General features: G+C 50.6%; 2 protein-coding genes across 2 annotated transcripts; both read left to right on the top strand.

The window, feature by feature from the left end:
- The first annotated feature begins 581 nt into the window (after positions 1 to 581).
- Krt78 (keratin 78) lies at positions 582 to 7,557 on the top strand. Its single transcript, XM_070035760.1, has 9 exons — positions 582 to 947; positions 1,406 to 1,620; positions 3,116 to 3,176; positions 3,579 to 3,674; positions 4,191 to 4,355; positions 4,893 to 5,018; positions 6,712 to 6,932; positions 7,159 to 7,193; positions 7,277 to 7,557. The coding sequence occupies exons 1-9, from the start codon at positions 582 to 584 to the stop codon at positions 7,555 to 7,557; spliced, it is 1,566 nt and encodes a 521-aa protein (XP_069891861.1).
- A 6,533-nt stretch (positions 7,558 to 14,090) lies between these two features.
- Positions 14,091 to 22,637, top strand: Krt79 (keratin 79). The gene is made up of 9 exons (XM_070035748.1): positions 14,091 to 14,567; positions 17,162 to 17,382; positions 18,290 to 18,350; positions 18,504 to 18,599; positions 20,006 to 20,170; positions 20,354 to 20,479; positions 21,374 to 21,594; positions 22,208 to 22,242; positions 22,432 to 22,637. The coding sequence occupies exons 1-9, from the start codon at positions 14,091 to 14,093 to the stop codon at positions 22,635 to 22,637; spliced, it is 1,608 nt and encodes a 535-aa protein (XP_069891849.1).
- The last annotated feature ends 837 nt before the right edge of the window (positions 22,638 to 23,474 follow it).

The following is a 23,474-nucleotide window of genomic DNA, read 5'->3' as shown; positions in this document are numbered from 1 at the left end:
CATTTCCAAATCTTCAAGTACCTTTCAGTCGACAAGACTAGCAACATCTTGCTAACCTCCCAGCTTTAAGCTCTGCACAGGGTCTCCCTCCTCCACCTCTTTGAGGTCAAGTCTTCCTTTCAAAGAATTGTCCTCTGTTCTGCATCTCCAGGGTGCCAGGTACCTCATCTCCCTCTTCCCCACCTCATCTCCTCTAAGCATCTTTCTCTCTCCTCCTGCCTCCTTCTCCAGGAAGCCTTCCTTGAATGGTCTTCTGTGACTTTGCCCATTGTCCAGTGTGGTGATCCAGGTCTGCTTCCTGGTCTCCTCCTGCCAACCCCGGAGCTCCCAAGGCAGGAGCTGGGCCTCTTTCTCCCTTAATCTCTGCACGTGTCTGCCATCCCTTCTTCAGGTGTGTCATAGTAAGTCAGCCGGAGCCAAGTGGCCGACACAGTCAGACTAAGAGCATCTTGCTCTCCAAGGCCCAGCCCAGGGACGGGAGGGGATAAAAGTCCCGTGCCTGAGCCCCAGGGCAGGAACACACACACACATACCTTGACCCTCTTGTCTGTCTGTAGCTACGTGAACTGCCTGTTTTTGCCATGTCTCTCTCCCCTTACCGGGCCCAGAGGGGCTTCAGTGCGCACTCAGCCGGTACGGCTCGCTCAGGAGCCCGTGGCCAGGCTGCCTTCAGTACCAGAAGCCTTGGCTCTTTCCGGGGCTGTCGGGGAGGTGCTCGAGGGAGGGCCTGGGGGTCTCGGGGAAGGCTTGGGGTATGGCCTGCAAAAGGAAGTGGTGGGCCTGGGCTTTCACTGTGCCCTCCGGGGGGCATTCAAGAAGTGACCTTGGATCAGAGTCTGCTGATACCCCTGAAGATTGAGATCGACCCCCAGTTCCAGGTGGTCAGGACACAGGAGACCCAAGAAATCAGGACCCTCAACAACCAGTTTGCTTCCTTCATCGACAAGGTGAGAGAGGGCAAGTCTGCTCTCCTTCTACCATTTTTTTTCTTCCACAGCAAGGAAGTCCTCCTGTAGTCTAACTGGAATCTCTCTGTGTAGGCTAAGGCCTGGTTATTCCAGGACTGGGACTTAGGGGTAGAGAACATTGATCAACAGTGGGAAAGACCCTTCTTTTAAAAAAATTTTTTTTTTAAAAATTGAGATTAAGTGATTACATACATTTCACAGTATTGTGAGATAGTTAAAGTCACAGACACATTTTAACAAGGCAAATTGTCATTTTATCATGGTCCATAAAGTTTGTGAATTCTATAGGCTTTGACAATACAGGGAAAGACACTTCTATGTTAACCCATCCAATCATGTGGTTGTTTTCAGGGGAGAGAGGGGGACTGTCAGGAGTGTATACCAAAACTTCCCTCTCCAGTGGCTGGAGCCTCAGGGACTCTGTTCCCTGGCTGCAGGTGCGGTTCCTGGAGCAGCAGAACAAGGTCTTGGATACCAAGTGGTCCTTGCTGCAGCAGTTGGAGGTGAACGACAGGCCCCGGGGCCTGGAGCCTGTCTTCGAAGCCTGCCTGGACCAGCTCAGGAGGCATCTGGAGCAGCTGCAGAGAGACCGAGGGGCGCTGGATGCTGAGCTGAGGGCCTGCCAGGACCAGGAGCAGGAGTACAAAACCAAGTAGGCAGTGGCGCTTTCCCTCATGGGAAAGGTCCGGGAGGACTTCCACCAGCCTGCGGGTCTCCCTCAGTGCATTCGCACAACGGACCTTCCTTCTCTCCTTCTGCCTCCCCTTCCCCCTTACCCACAGGCAGCCACCTGCCCAAGTCTGCACACACTAGAGGAAGCTCAAGGTGGATCTATCTCACCCCTGGGTTGGGGCCCATTCCTATGAGCTTTGTCAGGAGGGCCCAGGTTTCTGGTCAGGGCTGGGAAGGGCTTATTTAAATAATGCCTCAGTGGGTTTTTTTCCCTCAGGAGATTTCCTGTTTAGCAAGCTGTAGGCTAAAGTGACTCAGGTGTCCTCTGGTCCTCAGAAGGCAATGAATTGAGTGGGACTGTCCCCAGGACCATGCCAACACTCACAGTGGGGCTGTGGTTCTGGCCTCCTTACCTGATGGTGTGAGAGAGAGCCCTGTGCGGAAGGGAGATGTGGGCCAGAGAGGCTGTGAGTTGAGGACAAGCTATGCGGTCTCAGGTAACCACTTTATCTACTTTCCTGCCTCAGTTTCCACACCTGCACACTGGAGAGAGGTTCCATTCTGACCTCCAGGGCTGGTGGGAGATGGAGGAAAGGGGGATTCAGGGTTCTGGGTCTTCTAGGAATAATCACTGTGAGTGATGGTTGTGGTGGAGGAGGAGAATCTTAGTTTAGTCCTTTTTTCCTCATAAAACCCAAGCTGAGTACCACAGATGACACTTGTCTGTAGTAAGAACAGGCATTTGGTGGGATTTTTTTTTTTTTTTGCAGTGAGGGGGGATTGAACCTATTTCCTTACACACACAAGGCAAGTTCTCTACCACCGAGCCACACACTCAGCCTGAGAACAGGCGTTTAAATTGCCTTACAAACTGTGAAGTCATGTGGTCTATTGTCACAGGGGACATGGGCTGATGTGACAAAACCTCCCAGTGGGAAAGGAGAAGAGAGATAGCAATGATTTAAAAAATAAAGTTAGAAGCCGGGCGCTGGTGGCTCACGCCTGTAATCCTAGCTACTCAGGAGGCTGAGATCTGAGGATCGCGGTTCAAAGCCAGCCCGGGCAGGAGAGACCGTGAGACTCCTATCTCCAATAAACCACCAGAAAACCGGAAGTGGCGCTGTAGCTCAAGTGGTAGAGCGCTCGCCTTGAGCTGAAGAGCTGAGGGACAGCGCCCAGGCCCAGAGTTCAAGCCCCACAACCGACAAAAAAAAAAAAAAAAAAGTTAGAAAATCCTTCTTCTTTATTTCAAGTAGCTATACGAAGGGGTTTCAATTCAACACGTCAGGTTATGGGTGCAATGCTTCTTGACCAGTGTCATACCTTCCACTGTTCTCTTCCGTCTTTCCCATTCTGGGGTAGGTTTTGGGTATCTAAAGGCAAGGCTCCTGCTCAGGGATGGAGAACTTGGGGACAGGACTGTGGGCTCTGACGTCAGCAGACATCTGATGTGTCCTTTTCTATCCAACTGGCAGGTACGAGCAGGAGGCACACCAGCATGCCATGGTGCAGAATGACTTTGGGGTCCTTAAGAAGGTGGGCAAATGCTCCAATTGGAATGTGCACCCCCCACTATGCAGTCTGCTCCTAGGCTGGGAGGGAAGAGGGTAGAGCCCCTCTGATGGAGGACTGGCCGTCCCTCTGTGTGCAGTCCTCCTCTGAAATAGGACATTTGCCTAGACACAGAGATCCTTCCAGACAAGGCATCTGGGTGTCATTGCAGGAGAGGGTGAGGAGGGAGTGGAGGAAGTAGAGAAGAGTGGGATTAGCAGGGAGGGCTTCCTGGAGGTATCACAGGTGGGTGTAGGCTGGAGGATCATTCAGGCCAGGGTGGGATTGGAGTAAGAAGGGAGTGTAGGAGTTGGATAACTCCTCTGTCAGTACAGGGCCCACCAAGAGGAAGGGAAGGATGTATGAACTCTATCTTCTTGTCCCCAGGATGTAGATGGGGTTTTTCTGAGCAAGCTGGAGTTGGAAGGCAAGCTGGAGTCTCTGAGAGATTACTTCTGCTTCTTGAAGCGTCTGTATGAAGAAGTGAGCTTTTGCTGGGGTGGGCTGGAACAATGAAGGGGACAATGTGGGCAAGGTCATGGTGAGGGTGGGGGGAGAGCAGCCAGGAGGGGGTGACTGAAAAGGGCAGCTTGGATTTGTGATCACTCAGTCATTTGACAATCAGCTACTGAGAAGTCACTGTGTGGATTGCTAGATAATGGGGACACATCAATGGATAGCCAGATTTGAACAGCACACAAGGCTGGCTTCCTACAGACCCAAGCACTAGACTTAGTAAACAGTGACTGATGTAAATTGGGCCCTGGTGTCTTATTCCCGTAACCCTGGCTGCTCAGGGAGGCTGAGATCTGAGGATCATGGTTCAAAGGCAACCCAGACAGACTGGCCTTCCCTTTTAAATGAGGATACAGAGCTCCACCAAGGGCAGCCTGCACTCAGAACTCCAGTATGAATGTGGGTGATTGGCGGTGAGAGTGTGGGCATGTTTATCAAAGAGAGAACATCAAGGTGTGGACACTGAGTCAATCTTTGCTGCAGGAGCTGGGCCAGCTGCAGCCCCTGGAGAGCGACACGTCTGTGGTGCTGTCCATGGACAATAACCGCTGTCTGGATTTCAGCGACATCATTGCTGAGGTCCGTGCTCGTTACGAGGAGATCGCACAGAGCAGCAAGGCTGAAGCTGAGACTGTGTTCCAGACTAAGGTGCGGGGGTCAGGTGGTGGTGGGGAGGTGGAGAGGCCTGCTGTTGGGAACATCTTGGTTCCCACTGGGGTGCTTATTTTTTTTACTTTTCTGTGTCATTACTGGGGTTTGAAGTCAGGGCCTGTCGCTGAGCTTTTTCCCCCTCAAGGTTAGTATTCTACCACCTGAGCCACATTTCCACTTTTGGCATTCTGCTGGGTAATTCAAGACAAGATTCTCTCAGATTTGTCTGCTTGTGCTGGCTTCGAACCATGAGCCTCCTATCTCAGTATCCTGAGTAGCTGGGATTACAGGCATGAACCACCAGCACCTATAATTGGGGAGGCTTTTGATAACTCTCTGAGGTCCAGGGCTCTTTCCAGAAGGCTGGGTTTTCTGCATGCACATCCACCATGCCTTGGACTCATCATTGACTTGCATCAGGAAAATGAAGATGTCGGAAGGCACCTTTGAAGGCTGGGAGATGGGATGTTCTCTGGTGTTGGGGTCAAAGGCAGCCATCTTCCTAACCTGTGGTGTCTACTCTACTCCCTTCAGTATCAGGAGCTCCAGGCATCAGCCCAGCACCATGGGGACAGCATGAAGGAGACCAAGATGCAGATATCCCAGCTGCAGCATGCCATGCACAAGTTGCAGAGTCAGATCGCAAGCCTCAAAGAGCAGGTGAGGCTCCCGGCCCCCATGCTCCTGGATAAGTGGCTGTGAGCCACTCCTGTGGCTTCCCTTCTGAGTGAATTCAACCTCCTGAATCCTATGCACTCTAGCTCTCATGTTGGTATTTCTGGGTGACTGTCACTTGTAGTGACTTCACTTCCAGGTGGACCTCTTGCTCTTGGCTTCTTGGGAAGAAAGTTAATTTATCTCTTTGCTTATCTCTTCTTTGACTCTTCTTCTAAAACTGAGAAGAGACTTGGAGGCTCAGCACTGCTCTTCCTGGGCAGCTGTCAGGGAAGGTGAGAGGTAGGCGAGCAGGCGAAATGTAGGTATGATGTAGGCAGAAGAGGGAGAGCCGGTGGGACATGATCATAGAATGTGATATCACAGCTTACCAGTTGTTGAAAAGCTTTGATTTCCGTTCCCCAAACTGCAAAAACTGACTTGGGGGTGCTCAGAGGGTTGGGGAGCAGAGGCCACAGACTCAGGTAGGTTCCCCAAGCACTTAGTCTTCACTTCCAAGCACCCTCCTGAACAGGGAGGGCCCTGTGGAGAAGGTTCTTGGAGCATGTGGAGGTCACCCTATCTCCAGACTTTCCTTAGCAGCTCTCCTCTGAAATGGATCTGAGGGTGAAGGGACCGGAGTCTAGGCTCAATTTCCTGTCCAATGTTTCCCCAATGGAATTGAACTCTAGTTCTAGAATCCTCTGTGTAGTCTTTCTGATACTGTTTCCTGGGTCTCCTGAGGACCCTGGGGGACCAGAACCTCTCTGTATGGGGCCCAGAATCCTGCAGCTGCCTCTGAAGCACAGGTTTCTACCGAGTATCTAGGCCTAGAAATATGGCTCCTCACACAAAGCCTTTCCTACAAGAATCTATTTCCATCTTTTTTTTTTTTAATGCTGGTCCTGAGGCTTGAACTTAAAAACCTGGGTGCTGTCCCTGAGCTTTTTTTTTTCTTCTCAAGGCTAGTACTCTACCACTTTAGCCACAGCTCCACTTCTAGTGGAGCTAGTTAGTTGGAGATTAGAGTCTTAGGGCCTCTTTCCTGCTTGATCTGGCTTTGAACCACAGTCCTCAGATTTCAGCTTCCTGAATAGCTGGGATTACAGGCATAAGCCACTAGAGTTTGAAAACTTCCATTTTTATATGACATCTTCTCTCTTTGTCTGCCTCTGCTTCTTCTCCTCCTCCTCCTCTTTCTCCTTTTCTTATCTTCTTCCTTCTCCTCCCCTCCTTTTCTTTTTCTTCTCTTCCTCTTTTTCTCCTCCTCTTTCTTCTTCATACTGTATTTGGATGCAGGGATTGTACTTCTAGGCAAGTGCTCTACCACCTGAGCCATGTCTCCAACCCTTTTTTTTCCTAAGGACACCAGTCACTGCATTTAGGGCTCACCTGAATTACAGTATGATAATATATGATCTTTAATTCAGTACATCAGTAAAGGCCTTACTTCCACATAGGATTATATTCTAAGGTTCTGGGTGGTCAAAAACTTTTGGGTGACCCATTTAACCTTGTTTGGGAGGTAAGGAAACTGTGGGGGCCATTCTTTCTCTTGCAGCAAGAAGAGCTGGAGGATGGGGTGGCTGCAGTAATTCTGGGTTTGTGAAATTTTGGTCTGTGCCCTTTCTTCCATTGTGTCTTCCATGGGGCTTTGGGGCGTACACCCACTGTCCCCCTCATTTCTCTCCATTTCCAGAATGCCAACCTGCAGTCAGCCATTGTTGATTCTGAGCAGCATGGGGAGACAGCTCTGAAGGATGCCCAGGCCAAGCTGAGTGAGCTGGAGGGAGCTCTGAGATCGGCCAGGCAGGACATGGCCCGCCTGCTGCGTGATTACCAGGAGTTGATGAGCACCAAGCTGGCCCTAGATGTGGAGATTGCTACCTACCGCAGGCTGCTGGAGGGCGAGGAGTGCAGGTGGGACAGGTCGGAGGGAGCTGGGAAAGTGTGGCTGGGTGGGTGGTAGGAGTATAGACTACCCCCACGGAGCTCTGGGAGATTTCCTGACACTGTGAGTCATGAAGGGTGATCAACAGAAGGCTTTTGAACTGGGGACTGTAAATCTTATGAGAGCTTGGGTGGGCTGTGCCTAAGCACCTGCATCTGTTTGTTAACATTTCTCATCTTGTCTTTTCTCCCACAGGATGTCTGGAGAGTGTCCCAGCCAGGTCACTATCTGTAAGTATGAGGGGGGCTCAAATGTGGGGGTCCTCATAAGGGCACTGAGGACCCTGCTATGACCGTCGGGCATTTCTTGGCAGCCACATTGGAAGGCAGCATCTTGGCACGTGGAGGAGCTGGTGGCGGCCGCGTGGGCACCTGTGCACGCAGAGGCGGCAAAGGCGGCTTTGGGTCTGGCTGCTCCAGCATTGTGACCGGAGGCTTCCATGCTGGCCTGGGCTCTGGCTGCCGCCCTGTTCTGGGCTCCTGTTCTGTGTCTGGCTCTGGCTTTAGCTCAAGCTCTAGCTCTGGCTCCAGCTCTGGCCACACCATTGTGAAGAAGACAGTGGAGTCGAGTCTGAAGACATCCATTATATACTGAGTGACCTGAAGGCTCCCTACCTCCCTGCCCTATTCCCTTGGGTCCACTGCCTTGTAGGGCTTCTGAGGGAGACCATCAATAAAGTCCTGCTCCATCTCTGCTTTAAGTGCTCAGCCATTGGCTTCTTATGTGTGTGACCTCCCCCCCCCCCCCAAGTCAAGGTGCACAGAACCTATCCTGCAGCCAGTCAGCTTCAGTCTCTCCATTCCCTATAGCTTTCAGCCTGAGCTGGGAACTCTCCTGGATGGGCGTGGCCAGGCAGTATCCCTAGTGCTAATGTTATTTTGTGACTCACGCTACTCAGGAAGCTGAGATCTGAGATCTGAGGATCACAGTTGAAGCCAGCCCAGGCAGGAGAGTCCATGCAACTATTCTTTCCAATTCACCACCAAAAAGCCAAAAGGTTCAAGTGATAGAGCACCAGCCTTGAGCAATAGAACTACAGGATAGTACTCAGGCCCTGAGTTAAAGTCTCAGTAATGTTGTGCGCATTCATGTGTGTGTGTGTGTGTGTGCGCGCGTGCACGCACACACACACACACACACACACACACACACACACACACACACACACACTGTCCTTTAGTGAGAGGGGAGAGGCTTTTTGGCAAGAGGATGGGGCTGGAGCCAAGGATACCACTGCTGTCTTCCTCCCTCCTCTCTCTGGTCCTCTGTTTGCCTAATTGCCCTGTGAAGACACAGCACCGCGTTTCCTTTTTATTCTATGTGCCCTTCCTATCTTCTTCCTGCAAATTGTATTCAGGACACTCAGATTTGAGGCACTGTCCTAGCCTTGAGGCCCCTCTGGAAAGGGCTTCTTCCCTTCTGGAATCCCCAACACGATCCTTCCCACCCAGGAGAACCAGAGCCTCCTTCCCAGAGCCCTGAGACTCAATGCTGGCCTCCTTTGACTAGTTCAGATCCCCTATGCTGGGAACAGTCTGTCCCTTCTTCAAGCTCTTCTCCTGGGTGCCCTGGTTCAGCTTTCTCCAAGGCCAGTAAGCCTGGTTCTTGCCACCCACTTCCACTTAACCAATTCTGAGCTCTGACTCAGAGATGTTAAATTGTGAATGGCACAGATGCTGAGCAATAGTCTCAAATACTGGTTCCAAAGGACATTGAGAGAGGAGACCAAAGGGCAGAGACAAAGAATCTCTATGGCAAAGTGCAGCTTTTGTGTCACTTTTTTCAGAAATGGTAATACTCTATCATTTAAGCCACAGCTCTACTTCTTCTGGCCTTTTGGTGTTTATCTGGAGATAAGTTTCACCAACTTTCTTGCCCAGGTTGACTGAAACTTGATCTAGAAGGCAGTTGATGAGGGACCATCTCAGACTCCCAAGTAGCTAGGATTACAAGCATGAGCCATCGGTGCCCAATCCAGTGTGTTTCTTGAACACACGCCATCTCCTGTATCTCCATGTATATTTTATCTGTTCTTCCATTGTGGTCCCTCATCAATTGCCCTTCTAGAACAAGTTTCAGTGCTGACCTTTCATCCCTACTCCTCTTTCTTCTCAAGTCTGCACCCACATTTTTAGTACCCTAGTCCCTTATGTCCAAACCTTCTGGATGGATTCCTCCTGTTCCTGGCACATTGTGGTTACACCTGTTGCTGTCCTGGCCTCTGTGGCCTGTCTGGTTCTGACTGAACTCAGTTTCTCTGTTAGCTAAGTGCTTTTCCGGCACCAGGAGCTTTGTTCAGCTCATGCCCAGGGCCCTCATGGCCATTTGGGGTTAAAACCATGCTCTTTCCCCTTTCTCTCTTGGCTCCTATCCCATCCCATCCATGCCACAGGCCTTTCTGAACAGTAGGCTGGAAACATCTTTTTTTCTGTTATCTTCTCTTTTTGCTCTCTGCTGGAAGCCAGAAGCTGGGGAGCCTGGGCTCCTACCCCTGGAAGGGGTCCAGGGGTAGGAGGAGAACTTTTTCTGCCCATCAGCCACCAAGGGGGCTTTTGCTGTCTCTCCTTCCCCTTTTTGCTGTCCAGACCCAGGTGGAGACCTGGCTCCTCTTCCAGCTCTGATGCCTGTATGGCAGGAGGTTGCAATATTTCTCTTTTGCATTAGGAGGAGGGCAGTCCTTCCTCAGATCAATGTGTCCTTCTGTCAAACTACCCAAGAAAGAGTTACTTGCAGCTGGAACTCTTGGGTTTAAATTAGCACTGCCATTTCCTTGTGCTATATCTTTCACTAGGTGACTAATCCTATCTACCAGTTTCCTCAGCTGTTAACAGAGACAAATAGCAGCATCCATTTCACAGGGTTGTGTGGGAATGATGCCACTCAGTACCACAGGGGGAGAACAATGCATTAGAGATAGCTTGGTTCAATTGACTATTTTTCTTGTGGGTAAGTGTGGGTGGGTTTGAGCTCAAGGCTTCTTGTTCTTGCTTGGCTTTCTCAGTCAAGGCTGACACTCCACCATTTAAGCCATGCTTCCACTTCTGGATTTTTGCTGGTTAATTGGAATGAAGAATCTCGCACACTTTTCTGCCTGGGCTCATTTTGAACTGTGTTTCTCCAATCTCAGCCTCCTAAGTAGCTAGGATTACAGGTGTGAGCCACCAGTACCTGGCCAATAATGGCCTTGCTCTAGGTCACACATTGTAGTTCATGCAGCAAACTGCTTGTGGCCAGATTTGTCCTTCTCCTCTTCTTCCTCCTCTTTTTCATCTTCCTCCTTCTTCTCCTCTTCCTTTTCTTCCTTCTTTCTTTCTTTCTTTTTCTTTCTCTCCCCTCCCTCCCTCTCTCCTTTCTTTCCCTTCCTTCCTTCCTTCCTTCCTTCCTTTCTCCCTCCCTTCCTCCCTCCCTCCCTTTCTTTCTTTCTTTCTTTCTTTCTTTCTTTCTTTCTTTCTTTCTTTCTTTCTTTCTTTCTTTCTTTCTTTCTTTCTTTCTTTCTTTCTCTTTCTCTCCCCTCCCTCCCTCTCTCCTTTCTTTCCTTTCCTTTCCTTTCCTTTCCTTTCCTTTCCTTTCCTTTCCTTCCTTCCTTCCTTCTTCCCTCCCTCCCTTCTTCCTTCCTTTCTTCCTCCCTCCCTCCCTTCTTCCTTCCTTTCTTTCTTTCTTTTTTCTTTTTTTCTTTCTTCCTTTCTCACTTCCTCCTTCTTTTCCTTCCTATTCTTTGTTGTCCTGGAAGTGAGGACCCAAGAGTTGAATTGACTTGAATGAGAGGATTACTTCCAGAAGTATAATTCACCAAAAGAGTAGTCATAGCAGTAAGTTGAGAAGCTACCTCCCACCTAGAGCTAGGGTGGTCAGGTGCCTCAGTTTGTCCAGGATTGAAGGGACTTTCAGAGGAGCTGGTTACCCAGTGTAGAGAGGAAAATGGAGGAGATATTGTCTGGGTAGAAGAGGTGGAGGAGGGACCTGGGAGGAAGCTGCTGTCCTGGAATTAGGGGAGCTGGGAAGAATCGAGGACCTCAATCCCACTGGGATGTCCTGCTTAGTCTCCCTTTGGTCAACCTGAGCAGCAGAAAGCAGGAAGTAAGGAGAAGCTCCATGGTGAGAGGAGGGTAGAGACTGGGAAGGATGCAAGAGGCAAGGAGGGCAGAACCAGTGTGGAGAAAACACATGATGGCATGGGAAGTGTCTGGGCCTCTCTGGATTATGTAGGAAGGCTCATTAGTGCTGATTAGATGAGAAAATCTTGCTCCTCTCGGTGGAGCACCTCAGCCCCAGGTCTTCCCTATTGCTCTGCATTCAGGCTGACCCATGTTCAGGGTTCTATCCTGTGGTGGGCAGCACTATTTAATCCCTGTGCTTTTTTTTTGTTTGGTGCTGGGGCTTGGACTCAGGGTCTGTAGTGTTTTGCACAAGGCCACTTGAGCCACCACCCTAAAAAGCTCCACTTTTTTTTTTTGGTAGTGAATGGAGATAAGTGTCTCGTGAACTTTCCTGCCAGGCTGTCTTTGAATGGTGATTCTCAGATCTCTGCTTTATGTCTCTGAGGCTGGTTGTCTTCTGCTGATCCTCCTGTCTCTGCCTCTTGATTTCTGGGGTTGTAGGTATGGTCGATGTTTAACTACAGTGGCTGAGTTCTAGTTATTTCAAGAGGCTCAGTCAACCAATGAAGCCGAGAGCAATGAAATTATCCCCGCACTGCACTTATTTCCTACAGACGTTGTCAGGTGGTGTCAACGGAAGTCTGCAGCCTGGTTCATAGACTATAGATACGGCTTTGTTTTATAATTACTCAAATAAAATAAAAAAATTGCTCAGGCGAAAGATGTAAAAGTCTGAGTTTTTCCTTCCAAGAATACTTAGAAGAGATCTGAGCTTGGATGTCAGGCAGTTGAGTCAGGAGGAAGGGCTGCAGGAGTCAGAGACCTCTCCCATCCTGTTGGAGATGAATGGGTGAGTGACAGGCCAGGTGGGAGGGAGGCTGTCTAAAGCAGTGATTAGGCTGCTTGTGCACCTGCCACCTGCTTCCAGCACAGGGAAGGCCTGGCATGCACAGCACGCTGGGTAAATGTATGAAGGAGTTGCATGCCTGAATGCCAGTCTCTGGGGTGGGTATATTTCTGTTTACAGCCTGACTCCCACTCCCACCACCCCAGCCACATGGTGACTCAGAGGGCTGACATCATTGCTGTGCCCAGGGGGCTACAGCCGCCTCCTGGAGGCTAGCTCCCACTCACGATCGTCTCCTCTCCCACGCTGCCCAGGAAGAGATAAGGGAGGCTGAGAAAGTGATCACAGCCTGGGGAAAGGAGACAAAGGTTGATGGGAAAGGACGGCTCAGACTAGGCTATCATTTTCCCCCAAGGATTTCTACAGTGGACTGTGCTTAGAAGCAGAAGTGTTGAAGCCCAGAGAGGCTGGGAGCTACACAAGGAGGTACACAGCTCTGTGAAGATTCATCCCAACTCCCCTAAATTCTTGGTATTTTAAGTCCAAGAAAGAAAGGAGAGTCTGTCAGGCATGAAGAGACCAGACCTATGAGTTATCTTTTTCCTACCCCTCATGATGGTGGCAAGCAATCGGGAGCTACTTGTATTCTCCTAGAGGCCCTAGGGTAAAAGATACTACTGCTCCCTTATGGGCCAGAGTGGACGTAAAACTTTGTTATAATAAAGATGATATACAGAGGGGTTACAGTTACGGTTTGAACAGTGTCACCTTTTCCTTCATTTTCTCCCACTTCCCCCCCTCCCCAACCTCCCTCCTTATCCCTTCCCTTACAAGTTGTATAGTTCAGTTTCAACATAGTGTCGAATGAGTATCACTGCTGAATTAGTTCACCCTTTGCAGAGTGGACTTTTCCTCTGTCTCCTCCGGCAGGGCCCCGGCCTCTCTATTGGGATCAGGACAGTCTCTGTCCTCTTGGGGCTGTTTTCTTGCTGAAAGCTGAAGGAGGTGATGAGGGTCAGTCTCTGTCACTTCTTCAATCAACCTAGGTCCCTACATTGGGAGTCTCGTTGTCTTTGCGTGGACCGTGTTTGGTCCCAGCAAGTGGATAGAAACCAGGACAAACATTTGGAATGATTTAAGGAGCCCCCTAATCTCTCTCCTCTTGTGGTCAAGGATTTAGACTCTTGGTGATCAGGGAAAGAAGGAAAATGATGGGCTCCACCATGGACCTCTTGGGGTTTTTGCTGATCACAGACTTCTGGCATTTCCAGCCAGAACTGCAGAAAGGGGGGCCCTGTATTCACATTCAGCTCCCTCCAAAGCAGCTGGGCCCTTGTGGAAAGGGTAAGGGACCTCAATTGGTAGCTAAAGCCCCCCCACCTCCCTTCAGTCCTCGGAAGAGAGAAATGAAGTGAGGACTTAAGCCACAGCCCCCTGCTTGAGAGCCTGGGCTCCTCTATTCTCCATTACCTCCATTACCTGCCCAGGCCCACATTCCGGCAGGGACCCACTTTCGGCCCCTGAATCTACGTTGTCCTGCACAAAAACTCCACCCAGCAGACAAAAGAACAGGCTGCCCCACCTCTACCCTGTCACCTGTGTCCCCCACCGTGGTCCTGCCAAAAAGACAAGGAGGCCGTGGGCTGGGAGGGTGGGACTAGAGCAGGCCTGGGAACTCTGTGTAGCGGCCCATTGCCCAACCTTCTTTCCCTTGCCGCCTGCACAGCCCTGGGCCCTGGGGCCTTGGCTTACCACAGGGCCCTGGGACAAACCCTACAGAACAGAGCCCCATTGACAACGGCCATCAGAGCTGGGTGGGAGGAGACCAAGTCAGCCACTGGGCGGTGGGGGCAGCTGTGGGAGCCCATACCATCCTGTTCCAAGTTAGGAGAGCCTGAGGGGGGAGAAGGTGGCTTCCTCTCCAAACAGTCTCGCCTTCGTCCCAGCTCTAGCATACAAGTGATGGCTGGGAGGGGCCCCCTCCTGCCTCCTGGGGGAGAGGGGACTCCCTCCATGCCCACAGGGCCCCTCCCTCTCCTCCTGGGGCAATGGGGCAGGAATGTGTGTGGAGTTTAGGGCCAGCCCAGCTGGCAAAAGATAAAAAGGCCCATCCATGGCCTGGTAGCTCACTGTGCTCTCTCTCGATCTCTCAGCCTGCTTGCTAGCTGCTCTGTCCGACAGCCATGAGATCCTCTATGTCTCGGCAGACCTACTCCACCAAAGGAGGCTTCAGCTCCAACTCGGCTAGTGGAGGGGGTGGTCGCCGCACCCATACCAACTTCAGCTCGGTGACCATGTCCCGGAGTGGTGGCAGTGGTGGTGGGGCCCGCTGCGGCCCCAGCATGGGTAGCTTTGGCAGCCGGAGTCTCTATAATGTTGGAGACCACAGAAGCATCTCTGTCAGTGTGGCCCGTGGGGCTTCTTCGGGTCGGGCTCTGGGAGGCTTAGGCTTGGGTAGTGGGGCTTATGTGGGTCTGGGGGCTGGAAGACAGACATTTGGTCCTGCCTGTCCTCCTGGGGGTATCCAGGAGGTCACCATCAACCAGAGCCTGCTGACTCCCCTCAACGTAGAGATAGACCCTGAGATCCAGAGAGTGCGCACCCAAGAACGCGAGCAGATCAAGATACTCAACAACAAGTTCGCCTCCTTCATAGACAAGGTGGGCTGAGTGGAATTGGGAGGGCTTGGAATGGAAGCAAGGCCTGGAAGGGAGGAGGGGCTGGGCAGAGGCTGCTGCAGCCTACGTGCCCTGAGGCAGGCTGGGTAGAACGGCTTTGATCTCTGTTGACCCTGGGGTCTGATGGCTGGGACAGTCTGCAAGGTCTTTGCTGTGAGCTGGCCTGGAAATCTATATTGTACTTGGGAGACTGAGGGACCAAGCTCAGCCTGTGTTGGAGGTTTTCCTAGGTCTGTGATGAGATTATTAGAAGCAGCCTTGTCTCACATTTAAAACTCGGATTGTCTTGGGAGTCCAACAAGTCACTGCAATGAAGTGTTAGAGCCCTGTCTACCCACTTTTCTTTCAGCCTGGAAGGAGGCTTAAGGACAAGTTAGGGTTGGGACAGAGTTGGAGATCACAGTGGAAGCTTCCTTTTTTTTCTGCTCCCTGTTTGGGAAGGTCAGTCTGGGCTGGACAGTGAGGGTGGTCTCTGGGTCAAAGAGGAGTTTGACTTGTTGCTGATCAGGAGTACTCTGAACCCTTTTCTTGCTTCTAGGGTAACTAAGAATACTATGATGGGACATTTCTTGGTCAGCTGGCATTGTCTCCCTCTGCCCTGAGCCAAGGCAGTGGGGGTCATGATAGGAGATGCACTCAACAATGAGATCTAGTTCCCACAGGTGGAACTTCTACAAAGAATATTCCCTCTCTCTTTCTCATGTGGCACTCGCGAGCAGAACATAGGTGATGTCCCCATTTTTGAGATGAGAAAACTGAGGCCTGCCACACAGGTATTGGAAGACAGAAATGGAGCTAGAAATTAGGTTTCTGGCTCCATGGTCCTGGGCACTGAGTGCACCTGTTGCGTGAAACACCTGTGACACTTGACCCTGGGCCTGGCGCACTGTGCAGGTGGGAGCTGCAGTGACTTGGTTACAGGGAGTGAAGCAAGCTGCCCTGCCCACCTACGCACCCTCTCCCCTAGTGACTTCTGGTTCTTTCGTGGGACTGTTCCAAAGGTTAGAGTTGCAGAAACGTCTCTCAGGCTCAGAGAATTACAGCCTGAGAGTTGGAGGTCTGAGGGGTTGGTGTCCTATGACTCAGAGCCCTGGAAGGGGGGGGGTAGGGGGATGTTAAACTCACTTTATAGGCCTTCTTCTGAGTCTATAGACATAAAACATGGACGTTCTTTTTAAAGCTGTTTCCCCTGCCCCCCCCCCCCCCGCAGTTATAAGGCTTGAATTCAGGGCCTGGGTGCTGTCCCCGAGCTTCTTTTTGATCAAAGCTAGCACTCACTTCAGTCACAGTGCCACATCTGGACTTTTCTGTTTATGTGGTACTGGGGAATGGAAGGAACACCCAGGGATTCATGCATGCTAGGCAAGCACTCTACCACTAAGCCACATTCCCAGCCCCCACTTCCATTTTTTGAGTGGTTAATTGGAGATAAGAGTCTCACAGGGACTCAGAGCTCAGCCTTCTGTGTAGCTAGGATGATAGGCATGAGCCACCGGCATCTGCAAAAAGCTGAGTTTTAAAAAAATGTGGAATTTGTAGAGAAATTGCAAGAATAGTTCAACTTATTATTATTACTATTGTTATTATTTTTTGTCAGTTGTGGGGCTTGAACTCTGGGCCTGGGCGCTGTCCCTCAGCTCTTCAGCCAAAGGCTAGCACTCTACCACTTGAGCCACAGTGCCACTTCTGGCTTTTTCTGTTTATGTGGTGCTGAGGAATTGAACCTAGGGCTTCATACATGTGAGACAAGCACTCTACCACTGAGCCACCTTCCCAGCCCCGTTATTATTATTTTTTTGTGTACTGGTCCTGGGGATTGAACTCAGAGCCTGCATACTGTACCTTAGCTTTTTTACTCAAGGATGGTACTCTACCACTTGAGCCATAGCTCTACTTCTGGCTTTTTGGTGGTTATTTGAAGATAAGAGTCTCATGGATTTTCCTGCTTAGACTGGCTTGGAACCACAATCTTCAGATCTCAGCCTTCTGACTAACTAGGATTATAGGTGGGAACCACCGGGCTCTCAGCCCAACATACTCTTATGTGCTTTCAAATTTAGTAAATTTTCACATTTTGCCACCTTCCTTTTCCTTTCCCCCTCCCTCTGTCTTTCTCTGCTGTCTCTACCTCCCTTCTGATGTTTTTATTTGCGTATTCTTTGTAGCCCAGATTAGCCTAGAACTCTTGATCCTCCTACCTCCGTCTCCTATGTGTTAGGATTACAGGTCTGAATCACCAAGGCCAGAGATCACTGACATTTTGAACAGTGGGTTTTGATGCAGAATTCAGGTTCAGAAACATTATAATGTAATCCTAGCTACTCAGAAGGCTGAGATCTGAGGATCACAGTTTGAAACAAGTCCAGACAGCAAAGTCTGTGAGACTCTTATCTCCAATTAATCACCAGAAATTGGTGGCTCCAAGTGGTAGAGCACTAGCCTTGAGTGAAAGAGAGTTCAGAGTCCAGTTCCCTCAGGACCCCAACCTCAGTGAGGAGCAGGTACTGCTCTACCACCCCTGTGATGCTGACCTACTGTGGTGCTGACACCCAATTATCTTTCTTTCTCTGGCTTAGGTGCGGTTCCTGGAGCAGCAGAACAAGGTGTTGGAGACCAAGTGGGCACTGCTGCAGGAGCAGGGCCAGAACATGGGGGTCACCAAGAACAATCTGGATCCCCTCTTTGAGACCTATGTGGTCAGCCTGCGGCGGCAGCTGGACAGCTTGCAGGGAGAGCGGGGAAGGCTGGACTCGGAGCTGAGGAACGTGCAGGATGTCCTGGAGGACTTCAAGAACAAGTGAGGGAAAGTGCAGGACTGGTTTCCTGGTGAGGGGATGCGGGAGGAGAGGCATGGAGTTCTTCAGCACAGTCATGCATTCCCAGGGTCCTTGGTACTCCTGGAAGGTGTGTGTGTGTGTGTGTGTGTGTGTGTGTGTGTGTGTGTGTGTGTGTGTGTGTGTGTGTGTGTGTGTGTGTGTGTGTGTGTATACAGACCTAAGTCCCCTGGGACTTAGGTCCAGGGCCTGCTGCCACTGGGAGAATTGGTGTGCTTGTTTGTGTGTTTTCCATTTTCCATAACCTGACCCTGGCTATTTTTTTTGTGTGAATGTGCTGGTACTGGGGCTTGAACTCAGGGCCTTGAACTCAGCTTTCATTTGTCTTTTTGGCTCAAGGATGATGCTCTACCATTTGAGTCATACCTTCCCTTATGGCTTTTTGGTAGTTAATGGGAGATAAGAATCCCACCGACTTTTGTACCTAGGCTGAATTTAAACCTAGATCTTCAGATCTCAGCTTTCTGAATAATTAGGATTACTGATGATAGCCATTTTTTTAAAACTTGAAAGTCTCAGCAGAAGTGGCTGAGGAGAAGTTGGTTCTTTTTCATGACATGGCCTTGTTGAAAGGGAACACAGTAATTAACCACAGTTGGCACATTTTCACTTGCTCCTCTATGGCCTCTTAAGGACTCTGATCCAAAGGGATGTCTGTTCCTGTAGTAATTCCATGCCTTTTTTCCCAGAAGAGGAAAAGAGGATATTTAAACTAAGGAAGCATCCCAAGTTTCTTTAATAGTTGTCCGTATTAAAGAATCACTCCCCAAAGATGTACTTGTGCAATGGGGGAAACTCATTGGGCTAGGGGTTTCAAGGACTCAAACGCAGATCTGGGCTGAGCAGACTTGAACCTTCCCCTTGGAACAGGTATGAGGATGAAATCAACAAGCGTACTGCTGGGGAGAACGAGTTTGTGGTGCTCAAGAAGGTGAGTGGATGGTGGGAGTGTGATTGGTGGTCTTTGGCTGCCAGGGTGCTGGCTGAACTGGAGTGAGATGAAGGGACCCCCCCCCCCCCCCGCCGTCACCCTGCCCTGGCCCTGTCCAGGCTGAGCTGGCTGTCTTGTTCTCTCTCACCCCAGGATGTAGATGCAGCATACATGACTCGAATGGATTTGGATGGCAAAGTGAACACCTTCCTTCAGGAGATTGATTTCCTGCGGAATCTCTATGAAATGGTGAGGTGGTCAATGGAGAGGGGGCAATTTGCATACATTTACATATAGCATTGGGGATTCCCCCTGATCTGAATTTGCCAGTCAGCCTAATTGGCAAAAGATGGGGACTTGACCCGTCCCATGTGTGAAGTACTTTCAATGAGCCAGGACTGGGTCAAACTTCTTGTATAATCCTTTTAACAGTTCCTAAGTACCATGATTGTCTCCATTTTGTATAGTCCAGGGCTCAAGGGCTCAGAGTCACTTGCTCATGGTTACAGAGCTAAGTGAGAGTCCAGAGCCAGAATTCAAACTTGGTTCTTGTACTCCTCTAGAATCTTCCTACTTTTTTTGTGTTGTCCTCGTCTTGGCCAATTTGTCCTGGGGTAAAGGATGGAACAGCAGAGATGGGCAGAGAGGGAGTAGGATTCCAGGCTGGAGTAGGAATGAGATGGGGATAGAATCCAGGATTCTAAGCCCAGTGCTGGTGACTCATGCCTGAAGTTCTAGCTACTTAGAAGGCTGAGATCTGAGGATTGAGTCTGGGCAGCAAAGTCTGTAAGATTCTTATCTCCCATTAATCAATAAAAAGCCAGAAGTAGAGCTGTGGCTCCAGTGGTAGTGCTAGTCTTGAGTGAAAATACTCAGGGATGGCACCCAGGCCCTGAGTTCAAGCCTCAGGACTGTCTCTCTGTCTCTCTCTGTGTCTCTGTCTCTCTGTCTCTTTTTCTGTCTCTCTTTCTCGCTGACTCTTTCTCTGTCTCTGTCTGTCTCTGTCTCTCTGTCTCTGTCTCTGTCTCTCTCTCTCTCTCTCACATACACACAATTTAAGACTCTTCCCCTTGGAGACTAAGAGGCATTACAGACTAGGAAGAAGGGGGCTGGAATTAACAAGAATTCCCTAGAGAACCAGGGGTTCTGAGAATCCGTTGGGACCTGAAAATCAGCCTTTCATCCAGTGTAAGATCACTTTTGTGACATTCTCATTTGTTAGTCAGCTGACCTGTACTTGAATACTTCCTGTGAAGGCAGGAATTGCCATTGTTGACCGATCTGTGAAAAGCTGCCTTGAGTCTTTTTTCCATTTCTGTCCTTGACTGATCCCAGACTGTGTGTGTGCATGTATGAATCCCAAGACATGCATGGAAGTAAGCATCCAGGTCTCTTAGTCAAGCACTCATAACACAGAGGGGCAGAGAGGGAAAATAGACATCTGTTCATGCAGCTAACCTTGCCCTAGTTCATGCATTATGCTAGATGTTATCTTATTGTTTTGATTGTTTGGGCAACCCTGGGTAGTTTTACACAATACTTTTTTTTTTTTTTTAGACAACTAGGGTGGCCTTTCCAATGCCCCCCAGGGCCCTTGTCCTCCACCCCCTTCTGTCTTCTCTGCGGCCTGGTGGCAGTTGCTTCTGTTTTTTCAGGAGCTGAGCCAAGTACAGACCCATGTGTCGGATACCAATGTGGTCCTGTCTATGGATAACAATCGTAACCTGGATCTGGACAGCATCATCGCAGAGGTCCGCGCCCAGTATGAGCTGATTGCCCAGAGAAGCCGAGCAGAGGCTGAGTCCTGGTATCAGACCAAGGTGAGTGGAAGGCTGGCTCAGGCATGTGGGCTGCAAGAGGTTCAGTCCCCCCCCCCGGGCCCTCAGAGTACTGCCCTGGGCCCTCAGAGTACTGGGGACGAATGCACTCAGCCCTCATGACGGTCTCCATTAGAGGGTGGGCTTGGGGCTCTAACACCTCCCTAACCCTTCTTTGGTCTCCAGTATGAGGAGTTGCAGGTGACAGCTGGGAAGCATGGGGACAACCTGCGGGACACCAAGAACGAGATTTCGGAGCTCACCCGCACCATCCAGAGGCTGCAGGGGGAGGTGGATGCAGCCAAGAAGCAGGTGGGCCTCTATTTGGGGTCCTTGGGAGGGGCCCGGCCTGGGTCTTGGCAGGACTGGTGAGCCTGAGGGGCCAGGTCTGTTCTTCAGAGGGATGAGCAACTAAATGCTGAACCACCAAGACTGAGGTCCTCCCCCAACCCCCCCTGCACTGGTCCTGGGACTTGAACTCAGAGCCTGAGCACTGTCTCTGAGCCTCTCTGTGCTTAAGGCTAGTACTCTACCACTTGAGCCACAGCACCACTTCTGGATTTTTCTGAGTAGTTTATTGGACATAAGAGTCCCACAGACTTTCCTGACTAGGCCGGCTTTGAATCACAATCCTCAGATCTCAGCCTCCTGAGTAGGTAGGATTACTGGCCTGAGCCACAGGAACCTGGTCAATGTTTTTTTTTTTTTTTTTAAAGAAGAAGCTGGGGAGGGAACTTGTCAGTAAATGCATAGTAAATGAATGAATAAGTAACTAGTAAATAAATAGTAAAACAAGCAAGATGAGCTTTTCTGAGTAGATGCATCAATTTTATTTCTAGGAGGTCAAAAACAGGAGGCTGAAGTTTCTAAATTCTAGGTCTAGATGCTGATTTCAGCTAAGGTGTGGCTAAGAGGTGTGAATTCTCCTCATCAGAATAAGGCATTTGGCTAATAGAAAAATTGTGACATTTATTCCATTTCTTCTGAAACATTGAGCTGAGCTGCAGGAAGAGAGATTGAAGTTGGACATCGGTCAGGACTACATGATTCTGCTCACTGTAGCTCTGCTCTCAAGCACATATTTCTCCCTTCCCATTCCTTAGTTATCTGGGAGGGGGTATGGTGATGGTAGTGGTGGCACCTGGTTTTGAGGAAAGACAGGTGACTCTGGAGGATGTTCCTAATACCTTTCACCCCTCTGAGCAGTGTCAGCAGCTGCAGACAGCCATTGGGGAAGCAGAGCAGCGTGGGGAGCTAGCGCTTCAGGATGCTAAGAAGAAGCTTGTGGATCTGGACACAGCCCTGCACCAGGCCAAGGAGGACCTGGCCCGGCTGCTGCGGGACTACCAGGCCCTGATGAACGTGAAGCTGGCACTGGATGTGGAGATTGCTACCTACCGCAAGCTGCTGGAGAGCGAGGAGAGCAGGTGGCTGCCGTTTTGCCCTTTTATCCTGAGAAAAGGGAGAGGGAGAGGGAGAGGGAGAGGGAGAGGGAGAGGGAGAGGGAGAGGGAGAGGAGAGAGAGAGAGAGAGAGAGAGAGAGAGAGAGAGAGAGAGAGAGAGAGAGAGAGAGAGAGAGAGAGAGAGAGAGGCTATGTAGTCTACACTGGTGGGGCAGAATGGAGCAGGCACTTAGCTCACCAAGCCTGTGCCTGTTCACCTCCTGGATGCAAAATCATCCCTCATCTGTGAGCTAAGGGCAGCAGCACCACAGGATGGAAGCTTCCTCTGACGAGTCCAAATTCCCCCATCAGTGGAAGCTTTGAGAAGTTACTAAGGCCGAGACTGGAAGTGGGTGGAAAGCGGATGAGCAAGGGTCTTGGTTTGGGCCTGGGTTTGTGGTGAGGGTGTTGTCCGTGGTCCTGGGCCTACTCGCAGTCTCTGTCCTCTGCCCATACTGGCTTCCAGCGGTGGTGGGAGGTCCATGGCAAGGCTTCTCATGGCTGTGTCAATGGATGGCGACACTTGCATAAAGGAAGGAGAGGATGCACCTGTGGGCTCTGGAGATCACTGACCTCTCCCGGCCTTTGTTTCCCCTAGGATGTCTGGCGAGTGTCCCAGTGCAGTGAGCATCTGTGAGTATTTGCTATCTAGTCCTTGCCCTGTCCCTGGCCTGGCCCCAGAGCCCTGCTGCCTACTCATTCCATGCCCCTCCATGAGTCCCTCTGGAGCCAGGTCTAGAATTTTCTGGACTGGGCTTCTCTGCCCATTTCCCCATGGCTCTGCTACCCCAGCCTGCCTAACCCAGAGCCTTTGCCTTCCAGCGGTGACTGGCAACTCCACCACCGTGAGCGGAGGCGTCTCCACAGGCTATGGAGGTGGCATCACCCTGGCAGGCAGCGGGGGGACCTGCAAAGGTGGATTCAGCTCCAGCATGGGTTACAGCACGGCCAAAGGCGGGGCAGCCTCAGGGGGCACATCTATCCTGCGGAAGACCACCACGGTCAAGACATCCAGTCGGAGATACTAGTGGTTTGGGCTTTGCAAGTGGGGTCTCAAACCTACCCTCCCGACCTACCTGCCCATTGCTGCCATTCCCACCTTCTTTCTCAGGAGCAGAAACAGCCCAGGGGACCAGTTCTTTATACCACCTGATTTGCATATGATTTGCATTTGGGGTGAGGCTCAGATCTGCCCAGGTTTTCTGCTTGGTTGGGATGGGCTGGGAGGGGAGGTTAGGGGCATCAGCTAGAGTACTGACTTTCTGACCATGGGAAGTGGGCAGTCTTGTCATCTTGGCTTCCTTCATTTACTGCCTGTCTGCTGCTGTGAGTCCAGGGAAGATTAGGGGGGTCAAAGAAGGGAATCAGGAGTGGTTCCCAAAGATCCTCCTACCTCTCCAGTCTCCTACTAGACCCATCCCTTTTTCCCTAATTCAGCTTACAGTCCTGTCCCCTGACTGTGCCTTGTGATGTGTCTCAATAAACAATGAGCTAGTTGGTGGATGGTGGCTGGAGTTTGTCTTACTTGAGGAACTGAAATGTGTTCATTGATCTGCAGTACTGTCCCATGCTCACCATGTCCCAATCACCACCTGGCTGGGAAAAAGGCTCCTTGCCTAGTGCAGAGGAGCCTAAAGCTCAGAGGAAGAGAGTTCCCATCTAAAGGAAGGCCTCAGCTTCTGGGTCTATCACCTTGCCTGTCTGCGTTGCCTGTTGTACACTCATCATTGCTTTGAAGGCTAGGTGGCATGGTTCTGTCAGGGTGGAGATCCTGGCTTTAGAACAATATAGACTCAGGCTTACATTTCAGCTCTACCACTTACTGGTGGTTTGGCTTTCGACAAGTTACTTAATCTCTCTGAGCT

Source organism: Dipodomys merriami, unplaced genomic scaffold (genome assembly GCF_024711535.1).
Source record: "Dipodomys merriami isolate MVZ:Mamm:240054 unplaced genomic scaffold, mDipMer1.0.p SCAF_10, whole genome shotgun sequence".
In the NCBI taxonomy this organism is placed as follows: domain Eukaryota; kingdom Metazoa; phylum Chordata; class Mammalia; order Rodentia; family Heteromyidae; genus Dipodomys; species Dipodomys merriami.
The sequence above is the reverse complement of the archived record's forward strand: the minus strand, read 5'-3'. Positions and strand labels throughout refer to the sequence as shown.

Excerpts from the sequence above, each read along its gene's own strand:
- Krt79 (XM_070035748.1), top strand. The coding sequence starts at position 14,091 with ATGAGATCCTCTATGTCTCGGCAGACCTACTCCACCAAAGGAGGCTTC. Across the intron at positions 21,595-22,207 it reads CTGGAGAGCGAGGAGAGCAG|GATGTCTGGCGAGTGTCCCA; the intron begins GTGGCTGCCGTT and ends TGTTTCCCCTAG. Across the intron at positions 22,243-22,431 it reads TCCCAGTGCAGTGAGCATCT|CGGTGACTGGCAACTCCACC; the intron begins GTGAGTATTTGC and ends TTTGCCTTCCAG.
- Krt78 (XM_070035760.1), top strand. The coding sequence starts at position 582 with ATGTCTCTCTCCCCTTACCGGGCCCAGAGGGGCTTCAGTGCGCACTCA. Across the intron at positions 3,177-3,578 it reads ACTTTGGGGTCCTTAAGAAG|GATGTAGATGGGGTTTTTCT; the intron begins GTGGGCAAATGC and ends TCTTGTCCCCAG. Across the intron at positions 7,194-7,276 it reads TCCCAGCCAGGTCACTATCT|CCACATTGGAAGGCAGCATC; the intron begins GTAAGTATGAGG and ends ATTTCTTGGCAG.